The sequence below is a fragment of the Camelus bactrianus genome, chromosome 14, assembly GCF_048773025.1.
Source record: "Camelus bactrianus isolate YW-2024 breed Bactrian camel chromosome 14, ASM4877302v1, whole genome shotgun sequence".
NCBI lineage: Eukaryota > Metazoa > Chordata > Mammalia > Artiodactyla > Camelidae > Camelus > Camelus bactrianus.
In genome coordinates this window covers 44,184,932-44,212,012 of record NC_133552.1, presented here as the reverse complement: position 1 = coordinate 44,212,012, position 27,081 = coordinate 44,184,932, and the positions used below count along the sequence as shown (strand labels likewise).

The following is a 27,081-nucleotide window of genomic DNA, read 5'->3' as shown; positions in this document are numbered from 1 at the left end:
ATTGCTTGATTATTTTGCTGAATGTCCTGCAGTTTGGCCTGTCTGATGTCTTCTCACATTTGGACTGACATCATTCCTCCCAGGCAGAAACTCCATAGAAATGGTGCTGCTTCAGTGCACCTCATGGGGCTGGTGGTGTCGATAAGGATTTTATTACTCATCTTGTTGGCTTATCACCTGGTCAAGGTGGTCTCAGGAATTTTTCATTATAAAATTACTTCTCTCCTTTTTAATCTTTTATCCTCCTTCACATGCCAGTAACATACTGGAATAGTAAACAACATAAAACAAGAACAATTATATGAATCAGTTTCCTAATATATTGCCTAAAGAGCCTCTTAAGGAGACTTTCCCAGTGAATAATAAGCTGTGGTGCTGAGTGGCATCACACCATCAAAATGAATTTTAGTGCCCACTATTTCTGTACGTGATCACAGATTTTTCACAACATTTTGTTGTACATTGCACAAAGAAAGGAAAAGCTGAGAAGTCTTTAGAAGCTTTTCTTCTTTCTAATTCCCATTGTCTACTGCACAGTGGTTTAAAACAGGTCCCATGGTGGCACTGTGTATGTTCTAACCATCAAGAAATGAATTTGAGTTCTTTTAAAACAATGCATATTTTGTGGTGAATCTCTCCTAGGGATTTTAAAGTGCAATCTACCGATAAGATTCATTAAATACTATATATAGCCAGATATCCTCTTTCTAATCCACTTACAGTAGCAATACTACAAGTGGCACTTAACTGTGTAAAGGAGATCTGTTCCTGAAAAATGGATGGTCAGGTGAATTATTGTAAATATGAATTACATTTCCCCTTTTTAAAAATTTTATAAAAACAAAAATGTTTTCTTGGAAAAAAATATTTGCCCAAGGACTTACTATAAATTATGTGTAGAAGTGCAGTAGATATATAAATAATACGATACAAAGAGGTAAACAATTTAAAGAGGTAAAATAATAGCACTAAAAAATGTCCCTAAATACTCAGGCTGTGCTTGAAATTTTATTACCAAGACTTGCAGAAGGGGGAGAGCTTCCTGTCTAACCTCTAGCTCTGCTTTTTAAAAATTATTATTATTATTATTTTAAAAAATATTGTTATTGAAATATAGTCAGTTTACAATGTGTCAATTTCTGGTGTACAGCACAATACTTCAGTCATATAGGAACATACATATATTCATGCTTTTTAATATTATTAGTTATTCTTTTTTATATATCAAGTTTTAATTTTTTAGATTTTTTTTTAAGATCTAGACAGTTTTTGTTAAATCTGACCTCAGGACCACTGACCAGGGCAACTGATTTTGGTGAGGAGGTTTTCCATTTTGTTTTAATCATTTCCTTGCAGTGTTTCAAGGTTTGTTGTAGGCAGGAAAACGTCTCCTTGAGAAGACTTAACTTCAGAGCCTGCTGGTGAAGGGACAAGCCACAGTGCACTCTATATATACATCTTGATCTCCAGGGCTGGAATCTGTTTAACGCCACTCCCCATCATCTCCCCTAGGTCTCTACCCGCCAAGAGCCAAGCTGGTGATACAAAGGCATCTGTCATCACTGACAGATAATGAGCAAGCTGACATCTTTGAACGAGTTCAGGTAACATTGTTTGTAGTCCTCACAAACAAGATCTAAGGAATGAGAAGTGGCTCCTGTTTTTGTGAGTTTCCTTTTTCATTTCTCTCTCTGCAGTTAAAGATATGTATCCTGTTGTACTATTTGATAGGAACTTGAATGCCACTGTGACTTGTGCTAAATGCCTAGCTTTATTTACGTGTGTCTACCAGACAGATAAAACTGTGAATAAAATAAAGCAGTAGAAGCTGTCTTGCCATGATGTGTTCTTGGTTTATCTGTTCAACAGAAAATGAAGCCAATCAATGACCAGGAGGAAAATGAACTTGTGATTTTGCATCTGAGGCAGCTGTGTGAAGCCAAGCAGAGGACACACATTCACATCGGGGAAGGCCCATCGGTGAGATGTTTTCTCCTTGATCTACTTTAAAAATATATATATATATTCAGGGAAAATATCACAGAAGGTGTGAAAGGAGTTTCTTTCCTTCGTGTTCTCACTGTTAGGGCTAAGCCCTCATTGTCTTTTTTTTTCCTCTCCAGCATTTTAGAAGTCTTAAAGGAAATTTTAGCAAGTGTTTGCGCATTGTGATAAAGTAATGATGGTTTTAAAATGTACGAACATATGTGGGTTTTGGTATAAAAACAGTAATATCAAATGTTTATGATTTAGCATGAGCATACATTTTTAGTTATATTCATTATTTTATTTCAGTTTTTATGAACATCTTATTTCACTAAAAGCTTACACAGCCTCAGATAGTAAAGAGCAAACATGCAAAGAAGCAGTAATGTCATGGAAACGGCTACCCTGTCTGCCAACTAAGGGATGATATTCTTGTACATGTGATTTAGAATGTGTTCCCAGCCGCATGCAGCTAGAGCAAGACCGTGGCAACAACATATAAGGAGATCACGACCTATTTACTTCTTAATTACACTAGTTCAGGTTCTGTCTTTGTTTCACTCTATTCAGGACAAATCACATTTCATGCAATTAGTGATTCCTTAATTATTTGTTTCACAAGCATCTCTAGAGGAACTCCTATGAGGCAAGCTATGTGATAATGGTGACAAAAGAGACATGTGTGGTGCAGTCCCCAGAGAAGAGCTGAAATAACCCAAAAGGGAATGCAGACATAAATAGATACATATAATAGAGGCAACAGGATGGCTTTTTAAAAGAATGTGCTATGAACACAGAAGTAGCTCCGTGTTTGCTTTGGAGCTGGATTGGAAAGTAAGGTAGAGGGAAGAATGAAAGAATTCAAGAGGAAGAGATTTGGCGGGGGTGGGGCTGGAGTTTTAGGGGAGATAAAGTTTGCTAATCAGAACAGTTGAGGAAGTATGTTTTAAGACAGGAACCTTGAGCGCAGAGTTAAACTTTGTGATTGTGAGTGAAAAAATAGTCCATGCAGGCCCTCCAAGGACATAGTGGTTTTTTAGGGTTCACTTAGGAATTGATGGGGAAATAAGGCTGGAAGGCTGGGCAGTGGTGAGATGATGAAGATACTTAAGGGCTAGGCCTGACTTTGTCATTGAAGGATTTCAAGTAAGAGTGTGAGAGAATCAGATTTGTACTTTAAGGAGAGAATTCAGTAGTGGGGAGGGTATAGTTCAGTGGTAGAGTGTGTGCTTAGCATGCATGAAGTCCTGGATTCAGTCCCCACAACCTCCCTTAAAATAAGTAAATGAATAAACATAATTACCTCCCCCTGACAAAGAAAACAAAACAAAACAACAACAACAAAAAAACAAAAAAGAAAAGAAAGCATATATATATAATAACAATTTTTTAAAAAAGAGAATTCTGCTGTCACAGTGATGGTCAGTTTGTGGGTCAGTTTGGTGGGTGAGAGGGTTGACAGTGTCTAGGACGTAAGTCACAATCTTGAATTAAGAGAATTTTGGAATAGAAAATTTGAAAAGTGATTCATTTATCAAGTGTATACTATGTACTAGGCATGGTGATGAATGATAACAGTGCTTTTCTGCCATCTAACTGTTTAGAAGGAGAAACCAACATGTAATCAAATAAATTAAAATATGGAAATATGATGTGATTGGTAGAATGATATAAATATGTACCAGACAGAGATAGCATTGGTACATAAATAGATTCAATGATTCTGCCCTGAAAAATTTATTTTGCTCAGAGAGAGGCTGAACTGGAGCCCTGGAGATGTGAGCAAGGGACTGAGTCAGGAGCCATTTGGGAGGCATGATGCTTAGGACTCAGTGACTGACAGGATAGGTACGTAAAGGAAGGTAGAGGGACTTGCTGGGAGAGACTTCAAGGTTTCAGACTTGGGGAAACAGGATGAAATAGCTAGGAAATACAGAAAGAAGGCAAAAGTGGGACATGGGTTGGAAATAAGAAATGAGTTCAGTTTTCGAAGTGTGTGTGAGATTTAATTAGAAAAATGAATTTGGTGCTCATAGAAAAATTTGACCTGACCTCATAAATATGGAAGACAATGAGCTTTGGCACAGATTTGAAGTCAGAGGGGGATATTCTGAGGAATACCTACAATTCAGGCAATGAGTGAATTAAAACAGAGCCAGTGATAAAGTCAGAAAGGGAATTATGAGGTAGAAAGACTTCTTATGGTGGATGACCAAGTTAGGAGAAAAGTTCAAAGAAGATCAACAATGTTCAGTGACATCGGAAGGTCCAGAAACATAAAGACTAAGATCTGTCAGTGGGTTTGCTTGTATCAGTCATTGATGGTGGTAGCAATGTTGACCAGAAGGCCAAAGGCGGTACGTGAGTAGTGATATGCATTTTCTACATTATGGCGGTCACTCAAGATCACAGAGGAGGAGATTTTAACAAATTGTGTTTGCTTTCCTGCCAGTATACTTAAGTTCCTCCCTGTCCCTCTCTTCTCCCTTCCCTTTCTCTTTTCCTTTCTTCCTTCTAATTATTCACCTGGTATTTACTGAGCAGCTGTGTCAACTGCTAAGTGCCAGTGCAGTTTCTCTCTTTTAGTCACATCATTCAGCCTGAAGCCTTAGAATAATGAGCCACTCCAGTCCTTATACACACCCCGAACTCAGGCCAGCTTACATCCCTACCCATTCTTTTGTTTCCTTTTTGATGGGCGTCATAACTCCTTAGATGATCCCATGGGGCCAGCTCAAGGACAGACCTTTATTGCCTCCTATGTAGACTGTCCCAGAGCCTCCAGTCTGGCCTTCCAGTCTCTGATTTCCCAGTCCTTCAGGTGGTTTTTGAACATTCCTTTCAGATAAATCTTCTCCAAATATGAATTTCACAGTAATGCCCCTCTGCTTGTCCATTCTGATCAGTGATTCTTACTAATTACCCAGCACTTAAGACCATTCAAGGTTTCATCTCCAGCTTCACTTTCCCAGGTTACCTTCTACTACTTCCCTCTATTTTAGTTAAATGCCTGCACTGACACCCTCTCCTGTGAGCATTCCAGTCTTTATAATTTTCCTCAATGTTGGGAAAGTCTTCACCCCCTTTCTTCTGCCTGAATCCTGTATATCCTTTTCTTCCTGACCGTAGAGAACCACAAAAACATGGTTCCATCTTTGATACTTAATGTGCTGCTTTGCTTCACTGCTACATGTGAATATGTTCCCTCCCCAGGCAAAAGGTAAGGTCTCTTCTGGAAGTTTTCTGGAACTAAGAACCATGTCATATACACAGTGGCTTTTTATCTCTATACAGGATAAAATATTTAGAGAACATAATCCAGTACACACATTGTAGGGTCTCATACAATTTAGTACTCTCAGGGAATACTTGTTGATTGAAAAGATAAATGAACCACTCACAAGTGAAACTGGAATTGTAACAAAGGCATTAGCAGAATCCAAAAGCTACTTTATTATTTGAAACCTATTTCTTGTGTTTTTCTTGGTAATTTGGGTAAAATATGCAACTTGGAAAGGGCTAGTTATAATTGTTAATCAAAATAACAGCAGTGAAAATTGACATCTCAAGTTTAATTTTTGTTAAATGCAGCAGGAATGTATTAGCAGAAAGGAAAGGCTCTTCTCTGTCTTTTTTATTACTTATAATATTAAAAATTAAACTCTTTTCCTTATAATCAGTGTGTTCACAATGTGGAACTTAAATTATTGCTTCTTAATAGTGCTATAGAAGAGTTCTTGTGCTTTTTAATGGCTTAGTCATAAGCCTGTCTTTAAAGCCTCATTTAACCTTGAGTATTTCCAAACTAAAATTTATGTTTTTCTTTCTATAGACTATTTCAAATAGTACAATCCCGGAAAATACAACAAGCAGTGGAAGGTTCAAACTTGACATTCTGAAAAATAAAGCTAAGAGATCCTTAACTAGCTCCCTGGAAAATATCTTCTCAAGGGTAAGATTAAACTGAGGCTCTTCAAGGTATTTTTGTCTATGTCTTTTAACTATTTTGCTTCATTCTCAACTGGATTCCAGATTTCCTTTAAAAAATCTACTAAGATGACTAGTTAGTTATAATAAGTTAGTTAACACTTATTTAAAATAATCTCTGAAAATAAGCTTCATCCTCAGATCTAGATTTATTCTGGTGCCTCTGATACCTGAATTTGAGCAGTAAAGATTTAATAGTTGAGATATTCGTATAGAAAAGGGGAAACAATATTGATGCCCAATCCTGTAAGAACGTTTTATCATTTGCCCCATAAAGTTACAAAGAAGCCCTTCTTTTGCTTGTTCTTAGGAGCTGATAGGGAGTGCTGAAAATAGTAAGTATACGTTAACAGAAATGTGTATATACCATTGAGTGAATTTATGCATTCTGTTTAAAAGTAAGCAAACTCTTCATTTTCTTCTTCCTGTCCAGTTCACTTCTAAAGCTGTTGTTAGACAAGACACAATAAGGTAGATATCTTGGGTCTGTAAGGCAAGGGAGCCATGGTAGCTTAGTGCAGGGAGACATCCCATATGGGTGCTGCGAGTGTGGTTGGCCCAGTGCAGTGTGTAGAAACCAGAGTGCAGTAAGCAGGGTGTCAGCCTCTGGGGGCAGCCTGGTTTCTGGAAGTGGAGTGTGAGTGAGTGAAAAGGGCATCCTGCAGAGGGATGGGCCTGGTGCAGGGTGTCAGAGTCAGGGTAGAGGGGAGAAAGCATTCAGGGTGCCCAGTACAAGGAGTTCGAGTCTGAGCAGGGTGAGGATGGCACCCATGGGTGGAGGTGTTGGAGTCTGAGTGGGGTGAGGAGAGTGGAAGGTGGCAATCCTGGAGATGGGTTACACACAGGGGAGTGATTGAATATGTAAATGTTTTAGGATAGTGGGATTTTGGGAGAAGGAAATTTCAAATATGGAAAGAGAGGAAATTAGAATGCATTCTGTGTTGTTGGATTCAGCTCAGAGATAGCAGCATGGAATCTTGGTTTTATATATGTATTTTTTTTCAAGCAATAGAATTAGGTATATAATGTTACACATACATGTATATATATGTATTGATATACTTTTGTGTGTGTAAATACATACATATGTTCCCTGACTGGGTCCACTGATAGGAACTGGGATAGCTTTTCTTTGTGTACCAAATAATAAACTAAGCCTGGTTGGATGACCCATATTTTGTGACTAGCACTCAGATTTTGGGTTTCTACATACATTCTCCAAGAAGGAACCAGGATTCTTGGAGAAATGGCTAGTTTTAGGACTAGAGGGAAAGTACAAGTTAAGTCCAGAGCATCTTGGTGTTCTAAATAGGAAGTGCTCAAAGAGAGATGGCAACATGTCATAAGGCCATAAAAACCTTGAAGGGCTCCCACAGGTGCCATCTGAAACAAGATGAACATCAAAATAAATGACAGCAATAGATTGTAACCTGTTGTGTAAAGTAGGAAACTATGAGTCTATTTGGGTATGAAAAATAAATTAATATATTGAAAATTTGATCATGGAATTTGACTGGATATAATTAATACTTATTAATTACAAAGTCAAATGTAGTAGTGCATTGGGAAGCAGTAACTTCTGATGTCTGGTGTTCTTATTTTTATTTCTGTGCTAGAAGAAATTATTATAGTATAGTTGGTTGACAGTGTTGTGTTAGTTCCTGGTGTACAGTGAGTCAGTTGTACAAATATATTTATTCCTTTTCATCTTTTTCATTATAGGTTATTACAAGATACTGAGTATGGTTTCTTGTGCTGTACAGTAGGACAGTATATCTATTTTATATAAAGTAGTAACTCAAAATACTTTTATGGGTATTTCTGTTAGTGATTGAGATTCTTCTAATTCTAACAAATGCCTTACAGCAGGCATGGTCATATGACAGTGCTATTATTTTCTTAAAAATAGAATCTAGGAAAAGAGCATTTAGAAGATCTGCCTGAAGTGTGTGTGTGCTTTTTTTTTTAATTGAAGTGCAGTCAATTACAATGTGTCAGTTTCTGGTGTACAGCACAATGTCCCAGTCATGCATATACATACATATATTTGTTTTAATATTCTCAGAAGTGTGTTGATGCAACTTTTCATAAAAATTCCCTGCCTCTTTTTCTTCAAAATTTATAGCTTAGTTATGTTCATTCTTTCTCCCTTATTCCCTCTCTCCCTCCTTTTCTCTACTATCTCATTGTGTTTAATGAGAATTTGAGTAGAGGGATTATTTAAGTAGGTGGTCAGGGGATCTGAATTCAAGACCTGGCCCTAGCAGGTTTTATACTTAGGATCTTGGACAAATTATTTGCCTTTTTTAAGCCATAATTTACCCCTTTGTGAAACGGGCATCCTCATACCTGCTTATATCACATTACTGCGCAGATGAAATATCTGGAGGTTAGGAAGCTTTCACACTGTAGATAGGAGGTGGTACGTACGGCGATATGAGCCGTAAGCTCTGAAAGCTCTGTCATTTACAAAAGAACACGGGGGTATCCAGAGTCGTTCGCTCTTTATCCCCTCTTAGTACCTTGGCATCGTGCAGTGCTTGCACGGCTTTGAAGTACTGCTCACATTAGCCTTGAATGGCTGTGATGACTTTTCAGCAAGGCTGCAGCCAATCTATTTTGGTCAAGGTGGGTACTGTAGCTTTTGTGTCCCAGGGTGCTGCCAAGGGTCATAAATTATGTGACCTAACCAGGTCTTGCTTGCGTCATATGCAGCAGAATGGACTTGTCGGGAAGGTTGGCAGCTATCCATGTTGTATCAAAGGTTACATAGGAAAGGGGTTTTGTGTCCTTCTAAAACTTGCCAGGTTTTTTTTTTTTTTTTTTTCTGAGTGATAGAGTAGAAAGTTGACACTCCAGCCATAGAGTTTGGCTCATAATTGCTATTTTTAAATGTCAAAATATTTTATTTAACTAACTATAGTTGTTTATGTAATAGGATACATCTCTAAAATGCTTTAAAGCTCAGCTCAATAACAATTAAAAAGTGGGTCCAAGGGAAAAGGCTCAACACATGCGTTACCAAATCATAATATAGCAAAAAATATAGAAAAAACTCTGTTCAAAGACGGGAAGAAAGAGTTTTGTATTCTGCTTGGTTGTTGTTTTTCTTAAAGTTTTCCAAAAGAGAAATATTTACTAATATATTTATTAATATATTTATACATTTCTAAAAGAGAATGATTTACTAATATATTTATTAATATATGTATATATTTCTAAAAGAGAAATATTTACTAATACAAAGGATGAATCATTGGGAAACAGCCCTCATTTCACATATTTTTCAGGATAATATCCATTGTCCTCACTTGTTGAAATGTGTGAATTAATGACTGTGGTAGAGTATAATTTTAAAGTAAGTTTGTCTTTCTTTGTGTGTAAGAAACACTCATGGATAAAATACGCCTATGAGTAAAATGTGTGATTTATGTTGCTTTTCTAACGATGGAAATGGTTTGATACCCATCCAGCTACTTTCTCTATTGCGACCAAATAACCTGTTTGAGATAACCAGTCAGGGTGGTTTGTCAATAGCAGTTAAAAAATAGCAGGAAGCAACGTGGCCTGTTTTTCTTGTCCACACACACTCATCCAATAATTTATCAGCCATGTGTATGGTTTATTGTTGGAAGTAGGTCATGTTTTAGTGTAGAGCTGAAGATCTTGAAAGAGCCTTCATCAAGTTCTAGGGCATTTGCAAAATAACACTTAACCATCGTAGGCTAATTGGCTTTATTTGTAATTCCACTTTTCAGAGAGCTCTATCTTCAGGAAAGAGTACTGAGTAAGAGCTCAAGAGCTTCAGTTGAAAGTTGATGCTCCCTGAATTCAAATGGCTGCTCTGCCCTTAAACTGTATAAACGTTGGCAACCTCATCTATCAGAGCTTCAGTCTCCTTCTCTGTAAAGTTGAGCTAAATAACGACCGCTACTTCATTAGCGTTGTTGTGGGGATTAAATGAGGTTATGCACCGTAAAATACTCAACGTAGTCTCTGTCGGTGACAAGCATTCAGGAATGTTAGATGCAGCTATTCATTTTATTATTGATATAGTTGTTATTTAGGGAGCAACCAAAGATAGAAAACTGTAATTGATACACATAGATAAGAATAAATATTGCTTCTGTGTAATGAGATAGGATGGCATAAATATAACAGAGCCAAATGAGGACAGGAAAGAACTCTTAACACTTTCTGATAGTGGACATAAGAAGAAAGGCTAGGAAACTAGAGTTGAAAAAAATCTTCCAGAAAGTAAAGCAAAATGACAAAGAAATGGAAAATAGGAGAATGAGGTAAAAAGTTAAAGGATCCGTCTGGAGATCCAAAAGCCAAATGGTAGGAGTTCTAGAAAGAAAATGCATGCAGAAATTTTCAAAGAAATCGTTTACAAAGTTTCTCAGAGCTGATGGACAGGTTTCAAGACTTAATGGGCTCAATAGGAGAACTGAGGAAAGCCGTGCCAAGGCACTTGGTTGTGAAATTTCAGAGCACCCAAGGGTACACTTAGATTCTGCCCCAGAGAGAAACAGCAGGTCACACGTACAGTTCAAGGATCACAGTGACACTAGACTTCTGAACCAGAAGACACTTGAGCAATACTAACGTATTCTGAAGGAAAGTTTCCAGCCAGAATTGTATATTCAGCCAAACTATTAATGAAATATAAGCGATGAAACAATTACATTGACAGAAATGTAAATTAAAAAAAAAAAAACCTTACTTCCCAGTCTTCCTTTCTCAGAAAGCACCTGGAGCATATGTTACACCAAAATGAGGAAGAACACTAAAAAAGAGGAAGACATGACCTCAAGGAAACAGAAATTCCAATATAAAATAGCATCAAAGAAAATTTATTGGTTGATAGTGAGGGAAAATACTGGAAACATCTGTTTAGCAAGCCTAAATTGCTACCAGTCCAGACTGGGACAGGAGGAGAGAGGTCTGCCAAATGGGCAGCTCAGAGCAAAAAGAAAGAAATGTAATTGATGGATTATGTGATGTTTGATCATATTGAAATTTATTGGCAATAAATTGGTGATAAATAAGTAAATTAGTTGTAACAAATTAGTGATTGCTGGGACAGCTGTTAACTTCATGAAAAACAAACTGTACCAGATATGAGTTGTATTAATTGTAAAATGTAGCTCAGGTGCAAACAGCATTTATAAGGTCATAAAAATCTAAGCATAAAATATTGATTTAACTGAAACTTGTGATATAACTGTGCTGAGAAAAGAGGGAGGAGAGAAGAGTGTATGGGGGTAGGTAATGAAGTAAGAATCCTAAAGTGTCGTCATCCAGAGTAAAGTCAATAGATAATGCCTAAAATGGAAAGATTAAGGAATAGTAATGCAAGCTGAGTAGCAGAAGCATTGACATAAATAGTTTCAAGTGTTTGCTTTTGGGGAATGGGATTCCATGTGTAAGAGAGGGGGCTGGTGAGTACTACTTATCATTATAAGCTTGGTAGCACAATTTGACTTCTGAAACTTTGTGTAGGTATTACTTTGACTAAAAATGAAGTTGATTAAAAAAAAAAGAAGATGAAACTTAACCTCTTACCCCCTTTGCCAAAATTAAACCCAAGGATGTTTGAGGAGACACTTTAAAACTGTACAGGGCTACACAAATACTGTATGTTTTTCATTGTGTAGTGTCACTGTCACACTGACATGACTTGTATTTCTAGTTATTCTTTTTAGAACTCTCCCATGTCTTTAAGAGCTGTGTAGAACGTCTCAGTCTGTATTTAGTCTCTTAAGACCTTCTAAGTGATGTGGTCCCCAACTTGCCTTTCCATATGCTTTCCTTCAACACTTGGCTTCAGTTTCTTCCTATAGTGAAGGAAACTGATTGAGATGATCTCCTTGGTTTCTTTCTTAGATCATCTGTGGAATCCATGTTGAAGGACTGTGTGAAAAGAAAACTAAGAACCAATTCCTAATATTGAAGCAGACTGATATCTAGTCTTCTGGAGAAGAGTGCTTTATTGAAGTAATTTTACATTATGGAATAATGAATGCAGCTAAATCCATACATTCTAGGATATAGTTTTCTTTTTTTAACCTGCATTTCTTATGATCCTATCATATAAATTATGGTCTAGGTTGTGATCTTGGCTGTAGGGAGGTTGTGTCCATTAAACCATTTTCATTATAACTGCTGTGCTTCACTGTGCTGTCCCCTTTCACGTTTGTGTTTATCTGTAGGCGACATCAAGTTCGTGGGGCTCTCACTGATCTTTACGGGTGAATAATGTTTAACCTTGAAATCTAAATCACTTCAAAAAACTTGGTCTGAATATCTGGTTACCAAACGGCTGGTTTAGAAATAACGGAGTAGAGTGTGAATAGTTCTGTTTGCTGTGCTGGCATGTTAATGCTGTCAATAAATTTGAAATTTGAATGAACCCAAAAGGGTGGATTTAATGCTAACCTAAAGAGGCAACTGCATTTTATAGTGTGAAAGTAAAACTTCAAGCTGGATGAATGATTTAATTTTATTTTCTTCCCTCAGGGAGCGAACAGAATGAGAGGTCGGCTTGGAAGTGTGGACAGCTTTGAACGGTCTAACAGTCTTGCTTCAGAGAAGGTAACTAAGTACAGCTCCCTTTTTTACTGCTAATTGCAACTTGGCAAAAACCAACACTAAGATGATAATAGGTGTGCTTGGTTATTTTGTTATGAGTCCTTTATGACTTTGAAAAAAATAAATATTTGAGGCTTTATTATTTTAAAGAAAATTCTAGATATTAGCGTGTTGCTCTTCATTGAACTGAAGCTTTCTCTCGGTGGGACAGAACACCTCCCTTGCTGGCTAACTGCTCCATCGGGCCTTTTACTGTTTGGAGAGAGTGTACTTTGGAGGACAGTATTTGAGCAACTGTTGATCCAAAGCCATAGAAAAATGAGCCATGTAATTACTGCACTTGTACAGCAATCTTTTTACCTTTTGTTCTTTCCTCCTCTTACTCCTCCCCCTGCCCGCCACCCCCACCCCCACCATTTTTAACCCTTTTAACTGCAACATTAGTCTCTTCTTTATCTCATAGACAATTCTCAGCAGGCTTGGTTTCCTGTTTCCTGTAACATGTAACCCGAGGCAAATGCAACCTATTTGTTTTTAATGGAAAAATATTCAAATATTTTCCCTAAACTTTCTGTTGGTAGAATTGAGGACTTCGTCCAGTTTTGAGGCCCTCAGCCCTCCCCTGTGTTTATCAAGCTAAACATTTTCTACAGTGAAGCCCGTCCTGGAAAGTATAAACAGCATACTTGTCCAAATTGAAAGATTTATGATGCCTACCCATGCAGTAGGAGAGGCATTCCAGCATAGCTCACTTTTCATTCATTTCCTGTTTTTCATGTCTGTTAAAATTTTTTACCTCAGGGAACACGGAGTTAGATAGAAATATCCACGGTGAAGGCAGACACTTAACAGGCTTTATTTTATTTTCCTGAAGTCTTTGCCATGAGCCTTGGACACTGGAGCGCTGTGATATTGTTTTGACAGTACAGGAAACATGCAAGCGATATGTCACGGAAATCAGGAGATATGTAACTACAGACTCCACCCACCTTTGGTCATGATCTCTTTTCATCTTTCTGGCAACAGTGAGACAAGTACAGTAGCTCTGTAGCATTTTACCGCAGCGGGTTAGGGGAAGGAATACCTTTTCTTATCGTCCCTTTCACTTTCTGGCCTGTCTTTACGGATGCCGTCTTACAGCTGCTTATCAGAAGAAATGGGTTGTGGTGATACTCATTAGCCTTCAGCACGGATTGAGTAAAAATTTTAAAAACCCCAAGACAGTTTGTCATGACTCAGGAAGAAGAGGCACCCTGTCACTTCTGAGCACTGTGTTTGAGCAGGTCTGCCATGGTCCATGTAGGAGAGAAAGGCCCCCCTTCTTGCGTTTCAGGACTACTCACCAGGAGACTCTCCGCCGGGGACCCCACCGGCTTCCCCACTGTCTTCAGCTTGGCACACGTTCCCTGAAGAGGACTCCGACTCCCCGCAGTTTCGAAGACGGGCTCACACATTCAGCCACCCACCTTCAAGCACAAAGAGAAAGCTGAACCTGCAGGATGGGAAGGCTCACGGGGTCCGCTCCCCTCTTCTGAGACAGAGCTCCAGTGAGCAGTGCAGGTGAGTCCAGACCTCTCTCCAGACTGCGGGGCAGACTTCTCCTGTCACTCTGCTCCGACCACTGTGGAGGCAAGGTTTATCATGACTTCATGCTGTAGCCAACCTTTAGTTTTCACAAAGACCATACAAATAAATTGAATGATAAACACCTTCGTTTACTAAGGGAAACAGGAAAGCTTTTTAAGGCCCACCCAAAGAGAAGAGTTAATGCATTTTGGATGGAAACTTTTTTTTTTTCCGGAAAAATGGAGAAAACAAAGTATCAGGCAGTTGTTTTGTCTGAAAAACCTGCCAACAATGCATGTTACTCAATGTGGCCTGGATGATGGTTTTGATGAAACAGTTTAAAAATTTGAAACTAACATAGTAGAACTTCCTGTTAGCCTTCAGTGACACACAAGGATTAAAAAAATCACCTGACTTGCCCTTCTACATGACATACAATTTGGCTCTATTTTACTTCATAATAAATTAAAGCCAAATATGAAAATTGCTAAAAATTTTATCTAAAATAAAGTGATATCTATAAAGAAGAATACATATACCATAATTGACAGGAAGTGTCCATTAGACACTAGCTTATATAGTAGTTTAAAAATAATTTAACAAGTTTATTTGGACTTTGGTAAGAGATAATAAAGGGATAAATTTGGAATTGTAGAAATGATTATCCATCTTCCTGTGTAACACAAATCGGAATTTATATCCTAGAGCTAATTTTGTTTCTCTTCTTTACCTATGAGTTTGGTACAGGAAATAGTCTGCTAGGAATCCTGGTCAGAGGAGGGAAGAAAAAAAAAAAAACAGTACTCTAAGTACAAAGAAGTTTGATTTTTATATTAGTTGTTGCCAGATTTCCCAGCATTTCTTTTAAGGATACAGTTGAATCCTTATTGTTTTTTTGAGTGGTTTGATATTAAAAAATAAGATATTTAGGATATATAAAAAATAAAGTAAATTAATAGAACCAATTATCCTCAATTTTTTTATGAAAAAGGATTAATTACCCATGTATATATCAAGGTTTTTAATGATCATTTATATTTACCCAAGGCATTAAGTTCCTTTTTTTCAAGGAAAAATTATTTTCAAGAACTTAAAACATTAATTATTTTAAACTATAAATGGTGCTTCTATTTTTTTCCTTTGTTTTCCACATTTTGTAATGTATATGCTCAAAGAATTTTTGTCAGTATGAAAAGATGCTATTTATATCATGATAAAAATTTGCTATGAAAAGAATCTTCTGGAAAAAAAAATCTTTGTAGGAGATTTAGGGATTCAGTTAAAACTATGGCTGCACAATTTTACAGGCTGCAGGAAAGAACACGGACATTAACATCTGTTAAGCCAAAGGTATTACGATGACTTCCAACAACCAAGCTTGTTGTTCTTAAATTTTTAGAAGGGTTTATATCTTAAAAGTTATGAACTCTTTGAACTACTGACAATCAATTTTTCCTCCTGGAACTTGTTTCCTGTGATTATTTGTGCTTTCCTACTTTTCCCCCTTGAAGTATCTTTTGCATATAAAAGCAAACACTTTTTGTCCTAGAATTGTTAAGTGCTTTTTAGAGACAAACACACATGCTTAGAAACACTGCATTGATGAAGAATTCCATTTGTGTTAAAAATGAACCAAGTCTTAGTCGTCTAATAGAGAACTGCATGCATATAAATTTTTTTTCCATATAAATTCAGCCCTGATGACATGAATAGCAAGAACCTGTGTATATGCTATTTCATAGTGAGTGAAGATGCTGCCAAAATATAAATTAAGACAAATTTGCTGTATTTTCTGTACTCAGCACTGTTCCTTCAGTTCGGCGCATGCACAAGGAGAGTAATTCTTCCTCCAGTCTTCCAAGTCTTCACACTTCCTTCTCTGTCCCTTCCTTCACTGCCCCCTCTTTCCTGAAAAGCTTTTACCAGAATTCAGGTAGACTGTCCCCACAGTATGAAAATGAAATCAGGTGAGATCAGTGTCCTCTGTTTGCAAAGCAACATTTTCTGCAGTGATATACTGATAATGTTACTAAAAAAAAAAAAGGCTAATTAATTTTAGAGTGACGATAATGCATCCGTATGTTGTGCTTGTTCTTCTGTTTCTAATATATTGGTTTCAGTTCCGATTAATTTGAAGATAACTTTTTAAAACCAGTGTTTCGAAGCTTTTTGATGACACGATTATGTTTTTGGAGTGTATTGTTTGTACTGTTTGTGTGTTTCTTTGCCTTGGGCTCCAGCGTCTTAAGCTTGTTTTGTTTGGAACAAGACCTAGTGCTAACAGGTACTAAGCAAACCTCCTTGATCGTGCCTTTTATTCTTAGCCTCTCTGAACATGTCTTATGGAACCCAAAAGCCACTAATTTAAACAACTGTGGTAAAGTGATGGATATGATATCTTTATTTTTAAGTGTATAGAATATTTCCGAGACATTTCTCTGATTTTTCAATGACTGACTTTTGTGAATCTCAGTATTAAGTCGCATAGTGGGTACAGGAACAAGTTGACAGCAACTCTTTCAGACAGCATGAGGGATCTGTTGACTCTTGTAGACATTCGATTTTGCTTTGTTTTTGTCCCCAGTATTGGAAATGCGTAGCCTCTTAAGTCTTGTTCTTTACTCTTACAGCTCCACAAAATTGAATGTAGTAATTTTTTGAGAATTACCTTTAAAGTTTTTTTTTTTGAGGTCATGAAATCTTACTGATCATGCAAATTCTCAGAGGGATGTTATAGCCTTTGGAAAGTAGTGGATTAAATTGAGAATTCTTCTAAAGGGGTTGTTGGCTTAGAAATTTTTGAGATTCATTCCTATTTTTATGTGTAGCTTGAGCCACTCATTTTTATTGCTGTATAGTATTCCATTAAACTAAAAATTTATTTTATTTTATTTATTTATTTTTTTAATGGAGGAACTGGGGATTGAACCCAGGACCTCATGCATGCTAAGCATGTGCTCTACCACTGAGCTGTTTCTCTCCCACACTAGTATTCCATTTACTACACCACAGTTTATTCACTCTCTTGCTGATGAATATATGGGTTGTTTCTCTTGTTTGATAATTGCCAATTCTTATAGTCAAGGAAAATAATACATGCTATCAACTAGCCTGTGTGCCACTAAAATCTTTTTGGATATTCTTTTGGCCTCTTTTCTTGTAGACTTAGGAAATCCAAAAAGTTAACATATAAATCTAGGTGTAACCTGCAATAACCAGCTAAGTTAGAATAACCCTTGAATTATCTTTGAATATCTTTTGTTCATGTGTGTCAATTTTTTTCACCCCAAGAAAGATTAATTAATATTGGATTAATAAAATTTCGAATCTGAACTTTCCTCTGAATTAGTGCAAAGTTATGTTGAAACGTTGAATTTCTGGTGAAGAAAGTTGATGAAGAATTAATTTTCAAAAGTTTTTCAGGGATAACCTTATGGGAGAAGATTTAAAAGAAGTTAGCTGTGAAAATAACATCATGTATTTGAAATATGCAGTGAATTTAGGGAACCAAGAAGGTACACATATAAAACTGTGAGTTTGCCTTAGCCTGTTGTACTATCTATCAATGAGAATTCAACACTTTCAGTGACATCCATGTGCATTTTCTTGCTGGTATGTTAAAGTGAGCATTCCTGTTTCCTTCCAGGAACAGAACCATGCCTGAAGGTGACAATTAGGGACAGCCACTAAGAAGGGCAACGATTAGCTGTGAATAGGTTATCATGTACAAAAGCAGCGACTTTTTAGAAAGATTATTTACAGATTTTAATGGAAGGTTTTAATTCGTCTTCAGTAGTTTCTGCTTAGCTGTATGAGTTATTCTTACACTTAGCTTCTCTTAGCCCTTCATACCTCATTCTAATGGAAGGACATTGAAGTCAGAGGACAAATACTTAGTTCTGCATGGAAAAAAATAGCTTTTTTGTAGTTACCTTATTTGAAATGCTATATTTAAACATATGGAGAACTTCTACATTTGTAGGCTTCTTACCACCATCCTATTTTCTGTGCTTTATAATATTTTCTTGGCTCTGAGAAATTCTAAAAATCAGAGAGCAATTTGTGCTATGTTTGTGTTTACTTTTTCTACACTGTTTTGTAATTTGACAGCATAGAACTAATAGGCCAAAAGGACACAATTTTTTTTTCATTAAAAAATACCCTGATCATAGGCATACAGCTCAGTGGGTTATCACAGAGTGAACACCCTCACATCGCCCCCGCCCAGTCAATAAATGGGATGCTACCAGCACCCCTGCAGCTCCTCTCCTTTTCCCGCCCAGTCTGTACCCTTCATCCTGACCTCAAATAACCATAGTTTAGTTTTGCCTCATTTTGAACTTTCTGCAAATGGAATGATACATCATAAATTCTTTTATATCTGGCTTCTTTCACTGAATCTTAGTCTATGAGATTCATTTCTATTTTTATGTGCTCTTCAGTTCATTCGTTTTTATTGCTGAAGAGTATCCCATTTTATCTATCGCAATCCATTCATTTGCCGGCGAACATGTGGGTGGGTCATTCCTAGTTTTTTGGCTTTGAAAGAGTACTCTCCCTGAATGTTATTGTAGATGTCTTTAGTGGTACCTACCTGTGCATTATTAATGAGTATCTACACAGTAGTAAAATTGTTGGACAAAATTCATTCAGTGGATTTATTTCAATTAGTAAGCCACTTAGGCATAAATTTGCTAGTTACAGTCTTGGATTTTTTTTTTTAATTGGTACTAATTTCAAATTTACAGGAAAGTTACAAAAATATTATGGAGAACTGCTAACCCTTTATCCAGATTCATCTGTTTTTAACATTTACCACATTTGCTTTATCATTCTGTCTGTTTATATTTATATACATGCATACATATGCATATATATTTCTTTATTCTAAGCCATTGTGAGCAGGTTGCAGACACCATGTCTATCTTTATTTTAAATACTTTAGTGTGTGTTTCTTAAGAATGAGGTTATTCAAGAGTATGATTTTAAGCCAGTAATTTCTGAACTGTACATCTCTCCTTATCACTGGTTTCAGAGAAAACATCATATACACACAATTACCATGATATCTGGAACTATTCAGAATAATGAGAGGAGGTCCATAATACTATGAAATATACTTTCTTGTCACTTGAGTACCTTGTATCTTATTAGATGCATACAGTGGATCTCTAAATATTAATAGTCAAGTAAGGTGTAGGGTAGGTTAGTACGTATGCTAATGAATATTATATAATAAGCATGTTAATTTTAAATTTTAAATTCAGATTAGACATCCTTCTCCAAGACCACTATTCTGAATTATTAAAAACATGTATATTATTGTTTGTAAGCAAGCTGAGAAAAGAAACTAAGGTCTTTTTAATATCATGGTTTATTGATTAGTGGGTTCATTTGCACAATATTGACATAGTAAAGGAAAGGGAATGTGCATATGTTTTGTTTTACTTATTTCAAATTAATTCTTAAAAATTTAATGTTATTTCACTGATTAGTAACTAAAATATAATTGTGTATGATAAGAATGTATATTTATATAGCATCCATTTATCAAATATTATATATCCTTCTATAAACAAACATCTTTCTTCCTCCTTATTGCTTCTCAGCTTTTAAGCCATTTAAAAAATTATTTATGTTGAAATTTGTTGGTCAAAAGTAAATTATAGTCATTACTTCTACTTATAAGACTTTTCAATGAGAAAATAAGATTTTTGCTGATGAAGAACTTTGTGGTTCAGTTTTGGTTCTTTAGTTCTCTCATATTTGCTGATAAAAATAGTATAATGACTCATTATGGGACATTATGAAAATTATCTGTGCTTAATTGATGTCTTATGGGAATATCTTTTTATTCTAAATCCTGGTTTGAAACATCTCTCTTTCTCTGTGCTAATGCCTATCCTTGTTTCCCTGTGGTACTAGACAGGACACTGCTTCAGAATCAAGGTGATTAGAGGTCTGAATGTTTTCATAAACAAATTTTATTAATTCCTCCAACTGATTATCACCATTAATTTAGAAGTCAGTTTTGGCTGTCTCCTGAATGCGTGCCATCCTTCCAGTGCTGTGAGGGAGATGTGAAGCCTGGTGTAATTGAAGGTCATGAATGATCATATAAAACATTGATTGCAAACAGAAATCCTGTTTCTACTCTATTCCATGTTGACATTTCCTTAGAACTATGCTGTGGCCTTCAATCAAAGCCTAATGTAAAAATTGAACTAATAGAACTGAATTTGCTAGTTTGAAGATACATATGTATATTTAAGGAGTTTATTTCAAATCCCAAGGAAATGCAGAGATGAGAATTCTTAAAGAAACATACTCATAAAATCAAATCTGGTTTTCGCTGAAAAGGCTTATTGGTCTATTTCTGTTCGTGTTAATTTCTGACACATCGGTTATTTTGAGACACTGCTGAGGCTTTTCAGACCTCCCACTGGGCTGGACACAGGAAAACACCTACTTCCTTATTATGGAAGTCTGACTGCCTCTGTGAGGACATCTCTTCCTCTTGACCCACATGCTTTCTGTGGTAGATATCCAGAAGCACTGCTGAACAACTTAATTGAGAAGGATTATTCTTTGTTCTAGTTTCTGTGCTTTGCTCACATCACAAGCTCAATGGAAAACACACATCTCCATCTTCCTGTTTGGGACCACTGACATTTAGATTTCTTTCTAGTGTGGTAAAACACAGTATTAAAGATTGGGCTAGAAGGAGATGCTCAAAGAGAAAAAATTATTTTGGCAACATTGGTAAGATAAAAATGTGACTTTTCTGAGACTTGAAATTGACCTAGTTTTTTTTTTATGGTTTGCTGTAAGACCATTTCAATAGTATTTCTTATCTGCTTTTAAACACCCAACAGAAACATTAGGCTGTACTGTGTGCCCTTCTGGATTCTACTACAGGCATAGAATTAGGTCTGTGTATTACCGTAGGGGTTATCTGGCCTGTCATTTCCTTATTTTACACATAGGTTAGCTTGAGATTGAGCCCCAGGGAGGTTTAATGTCTTGCTTGGTATCATTTTCATAATCTTAGCTTATAAAAGGATGTGAATAAACAAATGAGCTACCCAGAGAAATTTTAAATTGCAATGTGGAGAACTTAATTAAAAACATTTTTATTTCGGTATGGAATGTAGGGAATAAAATTCTTTGTTCTTCTCATTCTTTTCTTGTTTTACACATTGTTCCACTAATTACTCTCTTTTGACCCAGCTCAGATGCTACAGATTGATTTCCACTAGAATAGTTCATTCTCAATTTTATTGAACTAGTAAAGATTTTCCATAAGATGACAGATGTGTACCAGCTGAAGCCAGGACTTAGATAAACTATTAGAGCCCCTAAAACAGTTATGAGTTAAATTGTCCTATGGGTCCCGTTGGAAAAACCCTCAGGTTTCACCACTGGGTTGGTCCATGCAGCCTTTCTTGAGGCATTTACAAAGAGAAAGCCTTTTCACATTTCTGTTAAATGTTGCTATGACATTAATCAAGTTTTGTTTCTATCTTGAGTTGTAATACATTGAGGTTTAGATATAGATTTAATCAGTGTAGTCGTTTATTTGGACTTTATGATGCTGGTAGTTTTATGTATTTATTTATAAATATTCTTTTTTTTTTTCCTTAATGGAGGCACTGGGGATTGAACCCAGGCCCTCCTGCACCTGCATGCCAAGCAGGAGCTCTACCACTCAGTTATGCCCCCACCCCCCAATGCTGGTCATTTTAGATGGGGGCAAAGGGGTTGGAGGATGGGGATTAGTTTGCTGCCCAGCTGAACAACACCTGGTAAAACTGGTCCTGGCCTCAGAGTTTATCTTTGTGAAAAGCATATCTGTGTGTTGCCCTGGTGGGAAATAAAACATGACTGCATCCTTCTTCAAGTTGAGTCTCTGTGAATGGCCCCTAAAACACCTCATTCTCTACCATATCTGGTGTTATTGTGAATGGAATTAATTGTTACTAAAGCAGGCAAGTATGCATTAAGAATTCTATGTTAATAGAAGAAGGTATAATGTTAATTTAATAGTTGATATGGTGAAGCCTATAATTGCTTGTTCAGGGACGTATTTAGAAGTTATTTTGAAGCTCTGTGGGAGGGTTCATGTCATATCCATGGCTTTTGATCTATGCTGTGTTCAGAAGAACTTGGAAATGCCTCTCAGCTTACACCGTGATACACACAGAATAGGATTTTTTTTATCTTCTTAAAGAGTTCTCATTTGTGTTCATGGTTTCTGGTTCTTGATTAATTGGTGACTGATAATAGAAAGTATATAGAGAATATACCAATACAAAAAGAGATGGTCATTTCCACATTGTGTTTCCTTCCTAGTTATTAATTTTTAATTTAATAAAATTCTTGATAGAGGTAATGCCAGCACAGAATACTTTTCCTCAGTTTGCTTCTGGGGAAGCAGTTTTATAATGCACATATTGATATTCCAGAATACAGAAGAAGGAGAAAAAAAGTTATTTGAAAAAATAAGGGAATGGTTCTTATTTGCTTCATCATTAAAAAAATGTAAAGATAATTAATATACCAGTATATGTTGGTATATATTCCACCACGTTAATGTTTTTGATTTGACCCTCCTGTTTAAAAATGTAAAGTATTTACATTTTGGAATGCAATGACTTCAAAAGCAAAGAAAAGAAAGTGAGGCATTTACGTAAATGAACACCTAATGTAATATTATTCTGAAGTTATTTCTCTACTGAAATAAATGACCTTGCTCCATTAAAAAATGAGAGGAGAATTACTGACCAGAAGATTTAATGTTAATTAGAGACTGATTTTTCTTTCACCAGAAATACAGGGGATGCTGGGAGTCCTGAGAGCTCTATTTTTATGAACCAATAGAGCTTTGTCTGAACGAATGCAGAGTATTTACATTGGCATGGTAAACTGAAGTGCCTAAGTGTCTGGATTCTGGACTGCTTGAGTTTGAATCCTGACTCCTCCACTTACCCATGAGACTGTAGGCAAGTTACTCTTAGTTTCTTTCTACTACAGTTTTCTCATTAAAAATAAGAATAGTAACACTACTTACCCCATAAGTTTGCTGTGAGGTTGAAATAAGTTCATACTTGTAAAATGCTTAAAACAGTGCCTGGCTCATAGTACATCTTCTTGTGTTAGCTTTATTATTTCTATGTTAAATACCCCATGCTGTTTTGTTTTTACTTTTACTCAAAAGGTGGACATTATGCTTGTCTACCTGGTAAGATGAATTAAAGAAGTTAATGTGAAAACTAGGTTTGTGGTAAGAAAAACAAAAATCAAAACAAGACAAAACGTCAAAACAAAAGCTTTTCCCCCTCATCCCAGTGAAGTTTCCAAAGTGAGATGTAAGGATTTTGATGCATGTGGTTTTGATTCTTAAAATTACTGCCTCAGGCTTGTCAGATTGCTGATTAAATGTAAATCAAAAACTGCTCTAAGCTGCACACATGCACTCACTGTGGAAACCCTTATCTGCCTTCTGAATACATGCTTTTCTTACTCGATGGAGAAGGGCAGCTTTTGCCTTATCTCGGCCACCAAACTGCTTTTTCAGGATGTCGTTTTCTAGTACATGATAAAGGGTCAATGGTGTTATGTATGTTCTTCCCTTTAGTATAGTATTATCGTACATTTTGGCAGCTAATTTTTGACTTGTAGCTGGCCATTAAATTCCAGACATATGAGGAAAATTGTGTCATTTAGTTTAATTTATTTAGATTACAGGAGTTAAAGTTTTAGATGTTATGAAAATGTCGAATCTCTAAAAGTGGGCTAATGTAAGGGTACATTACACGCCAATTTTATAACCTATTCCCCCAGAAACTGTGTATTTTACAGGTAATAATGAAAATATGAGTCCTTCTAAGTTTCATTTTTAGTACTGTCTAAACATTTGATGTGTCATTAATAAGGAATTGGAAAAGCTATTTTAATTCCAGCACTAAAATATAAAAGTTTCAGAACCCTTTGGTTTGGTTTATTCTAGTTTTGTTGTTAGAGCTACTGAAAAAGTCAAGAGAAACTACTATTTATTGAGCACTTAACTGGTAAGACATTGAAATAGTTACTTTTAAGTAAGTATTTCATTTAGCTTTCTAGGCTTAAGTTGTTAGATGCCCTTATGTAAGTGTGTTACTAATATGGAAAAAAGATGCCTTATGTTGTTTTTTACCAGTATTGTCATTGTCAGCATCTTCCTGTGCCATCAACCCCTTCGTCTGTGCTTTTGGGAAATGGAGCTATTAGAACTTTTTGCCAGAAAAACTCAAAAAGTCCTGACTACCAAGAAAGGGTTTTAAGAAGGTAGATCTTTTATTTACTCCTGATATGTTAGCCTGGCCAATATTTTTTGTCCATTTTATTTAACCTTCTGAGTTAATGTTTTTACAATATTAATTTATTCCGTGGATATTTGTTAAGTGCTTACTATTATTTGCCAGTTACTACACTAGGAGCTAGAAATACACCCAGGAGCTGGGCATTTAGCCCGTAACTGCCAGTGAGATAGTGTCACACACGAGGATGCAAGATACTTTGAGAGTGTTTATTTCAATGTAACTATTATATGTAGAACATTTGGATCATAGTTTCTGAAAGGGAAATACTAGAGTTAATGCTTTCCAAAGTATAAGTAAAGGGGGACATATTCATTCATTACTGCAGAGAGTTTTGAACTGTGGACACATATGAGGGTCATCACTTTATCCAAGATACGTTAACGAAGTGGATTTGACTATCTCAGGATGTGTGTATCAGCTACTTTCTAAAGTATCCTAATACAGCATGACATTTGCTGTCTTTGGTGCAGCTCAAAGGTATGTCTTTTTCTTAACCTTAATGTAGCTAATCTAGAAGGACTAGTTCCAGAAAGATAGATCAAGATGAGAAATAACCGAGTTACCTGATAACTGTGGGTAAGATACACAAAGTGAATAAAAACATGGCAGACGAGGGCTGAATTGCTCTTCTGACTTGTGATGGCCTCGGCACTAGTAAGTTCCTCTGAGTATCTGCGCGGGGTTGTGGCTTTTCTAGCTGAGTTTCATTTCTGCCCTAACTACCAACACTTCTTGACAACATCAGAAGTGCCGCACCTTCACTTGTCAGTATCATCACCACGTGTAAATATTGTCATCGTCATCTCAGAAAAGCTCAGAGACTTTAAAGCTTAACAGAGTAGAATAGTCCCACCATGAGCAGTCACAGTTATTGCATGCTATTTTGGTTGCTAACAGAATTGGTTTCCAAAGTGAGTTTAAGTCACAGTGATCTTTTACTGCAGAAAGCTGCAGCATGCTTTAGAGTGCTTTTTCCTAGAAGGTGAAATTTTTACAGCAGACTGGCATTTCTGCATGGTTGTTTCACAAGCACTAATGTAGAAAGATGTGACATTCCCAACCCCCCCACGCCAAGGAAAAAGTTAAGGAAGGTGATTTTGGGGTCAAATCATATAAGTTAGGGAATTTACTGTATATATTTTCTCTTTGGAGAGTCACAGTGCATGCCAGCATATTACACTCTCTAAGAAGTCCTGCCATAAAGACATCTGTTTAATATTTTTAAATGTAACGTATCCAATCTTACTCGGCCACACTTTTTTCCTTAATTTATCACCCAGTAATAATCCCAAGGTTGACTGTTCTGCTTTTGTTCAGATTACTTTCTGCCATGACCCAGCTACTGGTAGCTAACAATTTGCAGACAGATTGTAACAGTTATAGGCAACTAGATGCTGTCTTGTCAGCCCATCCTATAAAAGCTGTAAGAAAAGCTCTTAATGAGCCTTTTATGAAATATTTACATGGTTTAGAATATAGTGCCGATTTTAGGTTTTCTTTAAGCAAAGCATGAGTTAGTTCATTAGTTAAGCAACCTTTGCTTCTCTGTAGAAGTACTTGTATTGCTCAGGTTAGAACTTGGAATGATTGGCTACTATGGAATGAGTAGAAACAGGTGAGCTTCTGATGACTGGGCTGCATCTGTGCCATGATGTGGTGTCCTGGGTAACCAGTGTGCCCCTGATGCATCGCTCCATGTTGCCTGTAGCTTGTGCTTGCCTGTGGTGGAACTTGTGAATGGCTTGTGCTACCATTTTGTTGTGAAGGACCATGTTGCGCAGTTCCCCTTACAAGTCATCTATTTATTTGCTTTCTACAGTGATGGAGAGGGGAGAAAAAGGACCTCGTCTACCTGCAGCAATGAGTCCCTAAACGTTGGAGGAACCCCTGTGACTCCTCGCCGAATTTCCTGGCGACAGCGCATCTTCCTCAGGGTTGCCTCTCCCATGAACAAATCTCCCTCAGCAATGCAGCAGCAAGGTCCGTGTGGTACTCACTAAACAATTGCCCCTTCCTAGTGTCATAAATTAGAGAATGGAGGGCGATGCTTTGTGTACAGAGATTTAAGTGATTACAGTAGAGAAATAACTTCCCTTTTTATATTCGATATAGTGGTTCACATCTTAGATATCATTAGAACATATTAGACATTCCACATATTAGACATTCAGGACATTATATAAATGCTTGTTGAATGAATGAATGAATGAGTGAGTGAGTTTCCAAAACCTGTTTTGGGGCCTATAGCATAATGCATTGGGAACTAGCTGTCGTGCTAGAAAGGAGCATAGATCTTTACTAGAAAAGCAACATCTTTTTACAAATGTTACACATAAAACAAAGTAGCATAGAAATATTGAACAATAAAGGAACAGATACAGATAACACTATGCAAACTTCCACCAAAAGAGAGCCCTGGCTGTTCTCTTCACAGATTAGACCTGTAAGAAATTTAAGCAAAATGCCCAAAGGGGCAAAGTAAGTGTAACAATAAATAAAAAAGATTTAATAATGATGAGAACACTCAGAATTACACAGTTTTGAGAGCTAGAAAATAACACTACACAGAATTTAGAGGAGAAATAAC

The 27,081-nt window shown here is 36.6% G+C and overlaps 1 protein-coding gene across 7 annotated transcripts in view; it reads left to right on the top strand.

The window, feature by feature from the left end:
- Window positions 1-27,081, top strand: part of TBC1D4 (TBC1 domain family member 4) — a 173,818-nt gene that overhangs the window by 120,344 nt on the left and 26,393 nt on the right. For 5 of the 7 annotated variants that reach the window (XM_045509148.2, XM_074378326.1, XM_074378328.1 and 2 more), the window contains exons 6-12: window positions 1,513-1,604; window positions 1,870-1,980; window positions 5,819-5,938; window positions 12,496-12,570; window positions 13,901-14,127; window positions 15,936-16,100; window positions 26,314-26,474. In XM_045509148.2, coding sequence (XP_045365104.1) covers window positions 1,513-1,604; window positions 1,870-1,980; window positions 5,819-5,938; window positions 12,496-12,570; window positions 13,901-14,127; window positions 15,936-16,100; window positions 26,314-26,474 — 951 coding nt within the window. Of the gene's footprint in view, window positions 1-1,512; window positions 1,605-1,869; window positions 1,981-5,818; window positions 5,939-12,495; window positions 12,571-13,900; window positions 14,128-15,935; window positions 16,101-24,334; window positions 24,460-26,313; window positions 26,475-27,081 lie in introns of those variants that run through there. The other 2 variants (XM_010973548.3, XM_074378329.1) reach the window with 2 other exon arrangements.